This window comes from Portunus trituberculatus, chromosome 32 (assembly GCF_017591435.1).
Source record: "Portunus trituberculatus isolate SZX2019 chromosome 32, ASM1759143v1, whole genome shotgun sequence".
NCBI lineage: Eukaryota > Metazoa > Arthropoda > Malacostraca > Decapoda > Portunidae > Portunus > Portunus trituberculatus.
Window position 1 is genome coordinate 8,862,903 of NC_059286.1, and position 9,247 is coordinate 8,872,149.

The window sequence follows — 9,247 nt, forward strand, 5'->3', positions numbered from 1 at the left end:
CAATAAATTAACAATTTTATAGGTAATTATAAACATGAAAGTAAGCATACATGGACATGCATCTGTCATATGGGTATAAGTAAACTTGCCATTCCGGCCGGTACATTCAACACACACACACACACACACACACACACACACACACACACACACAGACCACAGACATGGACAGTGCATGGTAGTAGAGTGGTATGTCAGGCCGCACTGACGTGAGAAGTCCCAGACTATAAATGTGGATTTATCAGCAGAAGCTCATCACAATCGTTGTTGACAAGATGAACAGGAGGAAAGGACTGGTACACTCGTTCACTGAGGAAAAAACAAATACGTTAAAATATATTAAGTAAATCTCTCTCTCTCTCTCTCTCTCTCTCTCTCTCTCTCTCTCTCTCTCTCTCTCTCTCTCATTGTGTAATGTTAATCGGCAAATCACTTGTCCGTCAATACTACTCGTCTCATTACGGAACACTGAAGTACCCCAGCAGCAACATTACAATAACAACAACAAAGACAATAACTCTTATTGCTACTACTACTACTACTACTACTACTACTACTACTACTACTACTACTACTACTTTAATCTTTACTACAACGAAAAAAACAAAAATAAATTTGAATCTAAGAAAAATACAGCAATAACAACATCTACTATTAAAAAAATAACGCTAATTACGAGAATCAAATAGAATATCAACATCAAAACAACGACAACAATTACAACAACAACAACAACAACAACAGCAACAACTATTACTACTACTACTACTACTACTACTACTACTACTACTACTACTACTGTTATTAGCAATTCCCATACCAGTAGCAGCACTCTGGTCCATGTGGTCTTTGGGTTGGTGTGCCGTGGAAGTCTTGTCTTTACTGCCGCCAAGACCAAACCCACCTAAGTTGAGGTTTACAGTGATGGCCTTAGCAGGAGACGTTACAGGAGCAGGAGTCGCTACAGTCTGCAGGAACTGGGGAGCGAGTCCAGGAGGGAGGCGAGATGGAAAAGTGGCTGGACGATTGGGTTGGCTAGCCGATCCAAAAGTAAGGGCAGCTGGGCGTGTGGGGCGACTGGCTGGTCTGGAGGACTGTGAAGGTGAACTGGAAGGTCTGAAAGGCTTGAAAGGTTTATTTGCTGGCTTTGGAGAGGAATTGGGAGGTTTGGAAGGTTTGTATGGTGTGTTTCCTGGTCTGGAGGGCGAGTTAGAGGGACTTGAAGAGTTGTGAGGTGTGTTTGCTGGTCTGGAAGGGGAATTCGAATGACTAGGTTTGTAAGATGTGGTTACTGATTTGGAGGGTAAGCGAGTAGAACTAGAAGGCGAGATGGCGGGTTTGGGTGAGTTTACAGGTTTAAGGGAAAAATTGGAAGGTTTAGAGGGAGGTCTAACAGGCCTAGAAGGGGACTTTGTTGTTCTGGAAGCAGAGTTGACAGGCTTGAGAGAAGAGCTGGCGGGTCTGGAAGGTCTTGTATTTCCTCCATTCAACGGTCTTTTCGTAGCTTGAGAGTCGACTCGATTATCATTATGAATATTAAGCATACTGCTACTACTGGCACTTCCTGAGCCTGTGTAACCGCTTCCAGACGTGTAACTTCCGCTACTATCTGGCAGAATGATTGGGGACGGGCTGGATCGCGAGGTGGTATTGTGAGGGCGTAGCAAAGGCCTCCCCATCCCTTCTGCAGGCCTGGAGACTGTGTTTAAGGGAAGGTGAGGTGGAGATGTCGTCTTCTCGTTAAGGGGCTTCAGTAGTGCTCCCTGAGTCTTGTTGGCCCACGCACTACCTACAGGTGGAAGAAGAATGATTGGTTACCTTGAAACGAGAACTGAACGGCAAACCCGTGGTACTCGAGCATAACACACACACACACACACACACACACACACACACACACACACACACACACACTTGCCTCTCCCTTCCCCTATTACATACATGGCATGATGTGGATTGCGTGCATAACTCTATTGTAAACAATGGTGTCTTAATGGTATGGAAATATGACCACTAACAAGACAAAACAGAAAAAAAACATGTGTGTTTTACAGATATAAGAAAATTAAGAGGAAATATAAAATGTGATAATAATGATCAAAAAGAACACATATGGCACTGCGGAACAATCATTCGGCGGTGGACACGCATAGTTATGATCCTAAGTAAAGTAGAGTAAAGTAGAGCAGAGCAGAGAGAGAGAGAGAGAGAGAGAGAGAGAGAGAGAGAGAGAGAGAGAGAGAGAGAGAGAGAGAGAGAGAGAGAGAGAGAGAGAGAGAGACGCCCTTGGCCTGAGACTCCCTGGTTAGCACGCGAGTCATTGAGGTCACGCCATGTGAACTTTGCCGCAAAAAAAAAAAAAAAAAGAAAAAAAAAGAAAAAAGAAAAACGTCACGACACAAAGGAGGGAGGGCACCCCTGACTCATCTTTAAGCCGAAACGTAGCAGACGAGCCCAAGAAAATAAAGAAAGGTATGTCAAATAAGAAACATAATGAGATGACACATGACATTGTAAGGTGTGTTCGTTATTACATGCTTGAAAAAAGTCAGGTTCAAGAAAGAGATGAGAAGGAAGTGGTTATCAAATAGAGTGGTTGATGAATGAAATGGAATCACTAATGAGCTTTTTAGTATTAAGTCAATATGGAGCTTTAAAACAAGATTCGACAGGTAAATGGATGATGATGATAGGTGGAAACAGATAGGTATGTTCATACAGGGATTCCCAGGTGTAGGCCTGCTGAAGGCCTACTTTTGCAGCTTCCCTAATTTTCTGATGTTTTCTTCTGTTCTTATATCTGTCTATACATATAACAGGTGGACAACCTCACCAGGATTGGACCAGAGATAGCACAATGTATTCTGATGTAGTGACGCATTCCGTCCTGTCCTCCCCTTCCTGGAGCGTCCTGTTCATGTTAGTAAACAAATCTGAACAGATCGATTTTGTAAACAAAGGGAGGACACCATGCCGACCACGTTCGTGTTCCCTCTGTCTTTCTTCCTCAGAAGGACACAGGCAACAACTTCAGTCTCTGAGTACAAGAGAAACCGATAGGATGATAAGCAGAGAAAAAGCCGCCAAGAGAAGAGTGTAATGGGACTCCAGACAGACAATGATTATCAACTAAATCGTCAACTTTCAAGCTCCGAACCGTTCGTTTCTGCTTTGTTCAGACGGAGGGCGAAATCTGTTGTTACATTGAATCGGACGGAGACTATCCTGTCTTTGTTAGATTTCGTTTACGTTAGGTGTCTAATTAAGAAGCGTGAGGGGTGTTGATACCAAGAAAAGGGAATTCTTCCACTTAATTTTCCAGAAAAAAAGCAGTAATGCATTACCTAAGTTTAACGGGAAGAATCTCAGATAAAAGAACACGAGGAACATAGACAAAAACAGTGAACAGTGAAAAGGAGAAGCAGTTGATCAGAGGGAAATAGAGACCTTCACGATCAAAGAGAGACTATACGTATAGTAAAGAGAACCTTGCATGGAGGAAAATTATAACAATGAACACCTTTGTTAAGCTCTGAGTTATGGCACAAACGCGTGCTCCCCAAGCTAAGTGGGTTACGCCAGGCATGCATTACTACAGATTGTGGAGCACATTGTAACGGTGGTGGCGGGGAGCACAATTACTATCCTGGATGCCGCCCCTTGACGTCCCGTCCAGTGCCAATTGCGAGGCACACTCGAGGTCACTCTTGACTCTCTGCTCCTCCTCCTCCTCCTCCTCCTCCTCCTCCTCCTCCTCCTCCTCCTCTTCCTCCTCCTCCTTCTACTACTACTACTACTACTACTACTACTACTACTACTACTACTACTACCACCACTACTACTACTACTATTACTACTACCATCATCATCACTACCACCACTTCTCATGACGAACACTAAAATCTTAGAAAATCAACGAACGAATTTGCTTTGATTGTACGTCATTTCCTTTTCCCTCCTCTTCAAAGCCAATTTCTTTAGCTCCCAAGGACGCTTGAAGAAGGGCTACACTTGTGAAATGTTGGGCAAATGGGTATTACATGTCCAAATAATCATTAAAGAGAGAGAGAGAGAGAGAGAGAGAGAGAGAGAGAGAGAGAGAGTGACAGAGAGAGAGAGAGAGAGAGAGAGAGAGAGAGAGTGTGTGTGTGTAATTCACTGTTTGATCTGCTGCAGTCTCTGACGAGACAGCCAGACGTTACCCTACGGAACGAGCTCAGAGCTCATTATTTCCGATCTTCGGATAGGCCTGAGACCAGGCACACACCACACACCGGGACAACAAGGTCACAACTCCTCGATTTACATCCCGTACCTACTCACTGCTAGGTGAACAGGGGCTACACGTGAAAGGAGACACACCCAAATATCTCCACCCGGCCGGGGAATCGAACCCCGGTCCTCTGGCTTGTGTGAAGCCAGCGCTCTAACCACTGAGCTACCGGGCCGTGTGTGTGTGTGTGTGTGTGTGTGTGTGTTACAATAGTTTCTGGAAATACTGCTAGAGGTGAAAGTACACGTTATTCTGAGTAGAGAATGTTTCATACACATAAGTATGCATTGTGAGGATTTACTTGGCCATGGGTTATAATTTAAGGATGGCTGGATGACAGAAACAACAGCTGTCTTTTGTCATACAATCACGTATAAACTAATAAATTCAGGACTGATTCTAGCCCAAGAATAAAATAGAACCAACGAGAAAGTTGAAACAATGGTTAGTACAAATCTATTAATGCATTGTTAGTATGAATTGCTGCTTATAATTTCCCTTGTTTAATCTGCAGAGTCCATAGATAACAATGCAGTTCTTAAAAAAAAAAAAAAAGGGAATGAATGACTAAACAAACGAATGACTATACGAATTCAGAGGAAGTACTTTAAGAAAACAATGAATCTACCACGACAACAGTAAATCGGCAGGAAAGAAAACTTGCAAGTTAAAAGGTTCTAAAACCGTGGCGAGATGGGTATCCATAGTGGATATACGAGCATCACGCGTGTAAATCAAGAGCTGAGTTTCACAGGGAGTTTAACAGATAATTCACAACCACCACCACCACCACCATCACTGCTACTACTACTACGACTACTACTACTACTACTACTACTACTACTACTACTACTACTACTACTACTACTACTACTGCTGCTGCTGCTGCTGCTACTAGTGTATACTACTACTGTTGCTGACACTACTTTTCAGCTGTGACTCGCAATCATTCACATAATGCAAAGCAGGACAAAAGGAGGAGAAGAGGACGGCTGTTCCCTGCGTGAGGAAAACGACGGATCCTGCTCACGTGAAAATTGTCATCGATCTTATACGCGTAATTCAAGGCTGAGCTGGTGTGTGTGTGTGTGTGTGTGTGTGTGTGTGTGTGTGTGTGTGTGTGTGTGTAAGAGAGAGAGAGAAAGAGAGAGAGAGAGAGAGAGAGAGAGAGAGAGAGAGAGAGAGAGAGAGAGAGAGAGAGAGAGAGATAATACGTAATAATACCCTCAAATAACAAATGACGAACAATTAAAAAGAAAAGAAAAAAATGGACAAAGGCATTTTCCCTTATCATAATATTAAAAAGAAAATCTTGTGGGTTTGAGGGTCTTTTATCATTACTTTTTTTTTTTTTTTTTTTTTTTTGACAAGAGCGACCGTTTCCCTGAGTCTTATTTAACTGCATATGTTTGTCCCGCCTCCCCACATGCTTATCTGTCTGTCTGTCTTTCATATCTGAATGAAACGAGACAACAGAAAGAGTAAATTTGGTGTTTTCACTCTCTCCGCCTTTCACCTTGTCGAAGTTGTCTTTCTTCTTTTTCTATCTCTTTTCCTGTTTCACCCCTTACATTCCCTTTATGTCACGAGGCATGACAAGTACGTATTAACACGACCACCTTAAGGAGGATCAAGGGCAAATAAGTAGGAGTCATTAGTTCTGTTATTAGGATGCCTGGTCGTCTCGAGGGAAGGAACGTCAACTGTCCCGGGTCACGAAATACGAGACTAGCGAGGGCTTATAAGGAAGACACATTGGAGGAAAGGGTGAGGTGGAATCGATGGTACGGTACGCTATGTTAGTGTGTGTGTGTGTGTGTGTGTGTGTGTGTGTGTTACTTTGTCTATGCCAACCTTAGTGTGATTACCGGCATGAAACATACTAAAAAAATCTATCAAAACCGTAGTACATTTTTTTTTTTTTTACGCTAAATTTAAGAATTATGAGCAACACACTGCCTCCTTCATGATCCACGCCTCGGCAGACTCACAGGACACCTCTCGTGTACAGCGTCAGTGTCATAGTATCGTATTGCGTACTTTAAAAGCCACGAAGCAGCTTATCATTTATCTCAAACCTTAACATTCTTGAAGTGATTTACTGGCTAATATTTACCGGTTTTCCTCGTGAAGAAAATATGTCTACATGTCACACACACACACACACACACACACACACACACACACACACACACACACACACACTTCAAAGTATAATTTCCAAAGGAAATCAATCTCTCTCTCTCTCTCTCTCTCTCTGTGTGTGTGTGTGTGTGTGGGCAACCGGCAGATACGTACATATACCCAGTAAATACTTCCTAACTAGCATTATCACACACGAAACATGCAAACACGTGATATTACCATTAAACACAACAGTTGTTCGGCGCACCTCCCTTGGCGGATGATACAACGCTTGGTTTCCCCTCTTCGTTCAATAAATGTTTGGTGTGGACAAGAGGTGCTTAGCGTCAAGGGATGAAGAGCCGAAGATGAGTAATCGTATAGTATATCTTTCACACTAAAGTTCCGTGAAGACGCGATGAAAGATTAGCATGTGATGGGTGAGGGACCAGGTTATTATAATGGAAGGCGTTGGCGAGATCTCATCCAGGGGCATGGTGCGAAATATGGGTGAGACGCTTTGTTCCCTCATCACCACTATTTTTAGAGGCAAGATGTGTAACGAGATTATTATACATGTCTTTTCTTACAGAAGGTAAATAAATCTTTGAAGTCAAGAAAGCACATCTGAAAAGTTAAATAATTCCCACACATAACCTTTGAAAATGTTCGAGGTTAAACAATGGAGGGTCTGATGATATGATCCATAGTAACTACACTCACAGCAAAAACAAAGGCAAAGAAGCCTGTCTGTTACTTCTTACCATCGCAGAATTTATGCAGTAGACATAGGCTGAGAAGCTTACCGATCATCATCACTAGCTCTCCTCATCATTTGCAACGGAGAAACGGAGTAGGATAGCCCAAAATTAATGAAACACACACACACACTCTCTCTCTCTCACACACACACACACACACACACACACACACACACACACACACTACAGTACCACAAGAGAGCAGACCTAGCTCTTTCGTACTACAACTACTAAACGTAAATACATATACACGTAGTCCATCGTCAGATCCTGCCACACTTAATCCACTTGAAGAGCTATATGTGCCCACTCCATGGTATTACTGTGCCACGGTGATCAGTCCTCATTTAGTCTAAGGTACCGCCCACTGCATAACGTTATATATATATATATATATATATATATATATATATATATATATATATATATATATATATATATATATATATATATATATATATATATATATACATGCTCATCTTCTCTCTGAAGAAGCCCTATGGGCGAAACGTTGGAGAAATAAAATACTCCTGCTACTCCTGAGTTTCTTTCCATCACCCACCATATATATATATATATATATATATATATATATATATATATATATATATATATATATGTTTTTTTTTTTTTTTTTTTTTTTTTTTTACAGCAAAGCACGTCAAATGCTTCACGGCACTTTGTCAATAAGTCAGTTAATCATGCTACACTCATTATGTATAGTATGAGCATTCCACTTCAAATCAAATAACTGTCTAAGTAATTCTCTTCACCACTAAGACAGAAGACACTATCAACACAATAGTAAGGCACAAATCTTATTTTTCTTCTGACGAACAACACAAACAATTCACTTCCTTCCTGTGTTATTTCTATTTTTCATTATTTTTCTTAGTTATCTATTCATTTATTTCATCTTATTCGTTTATTCTCTTTCTTTACCAAATATACCAAATCTTATTCATACCTAAGATCATCAGTCCCACTCGACGCGCATGCAACTTTAGAGAGCAAATTAAGTTCACTTCCAGACTCCACATAACGCCTCACTCTGATATGGTATGCAAGAACTAATGAGTCTCAGTCATTGACTTACCACAGGACACAAGGAGCGCCACCAGGAGCTGCACCACCACCCTACACGGCTGCATCTTGTCGTCACCAGTGGCCACAGCCTCGTCACGCAGCCAGCTGGAGCCAGAGCAGCCACCACCCGTCTGCCGTTCACCGAGGTTCCGGGAAGAATAGACCAAGATAAGACTTGACCACAAAACCTAACGTTTTTTACGCGCATTTCAGAGTTATTTTAAGACATTATGGAATCCTGAGTCTGTTATTCGTATAACAAGGTTTTCTGTCACGCTATGGTTCATTAAACTTAGCGTGTCAGCCCGTACACTTATGAAACTTTAGGGGAAACGTTGGACGTGTGGAAATGATTATCATCGGGAAAACAAACATCATCGCGCTTCAGGCATCCACGTGGGAGGGAGAGACGGGGATGGCAAGGGTTGTGTCACCGGGAAGATTGTCGTGTACGAGGTCACACCGCGACCCTCCTGCACTGACGCTGACCTCTTTTGTGGTGCCGCGTGACCCTATAATGGACCTGCCATTCCTGAAGAAAGAGTGGATGTCGCCGAAACACAGACCAAGAAAACAGTGTCATCATAACGATTATGTACTATGTAGTGCTGTATATGTATGTGCATGTGTGTACGTACGTATGTATATATGTATGTATGTACAAATATACATGGACAGGTATGAATGTAGATAAATAGATAAATTAATAACTACTACTACTACTACTACTACAACAACTGGTATTGTTGCCGCTACACCAATACACATCCGATCCAGATTAAGCAAATATTAGTTCTAGAATGGAGTTCATTAAAATGACATGTGATGTGTGTCAGGGTAGCCATCACACGAACCATGGGGCACGATGTTTGTCTTAAAGGAGGATAGCTCGGCCTCACCTAATATTGACAAGAAACAAGGAGAGAGAGAGAGAGAGAGAGAGAGAGAGAGAGAGAGAGAGAGAGAGAGAGAGAGAGAGAGAGAGAGAGAGTCAATAATTAAT

At 42.0% G+C, this 9,247-nt stretch overlaps 1 protein-coding gene across 1 annotated transcript; it reads right to left on the reverse strand.

Annotated features, from left to right (window-relative positions):
* LOC123512097 (putative protein TPRXL) lies at window positions 1-9,172 on the reverse strand. Its single transcript, XM_045268316.1, has 3 exons — window positions 8,255-9,172; window positions 821-1,789; window positions 1-309 (listed from the first exon to the last, which is right to left on the reverse strand). The coding sequence occupies exons 1-3, from the start codon at window positions 8,307-8,309 to the stop codon at window positions 242-244; spliced, it is 1,092 nt and encodes a 363-aa protein (XP_045124251.1). The 5' UTR covers window positions 8,310-9,172; the 3' UTR covers window positions 1-241.
* Between the last annotated feature and the right edge of the window lie 75 nt (window positions 9,173-9,247).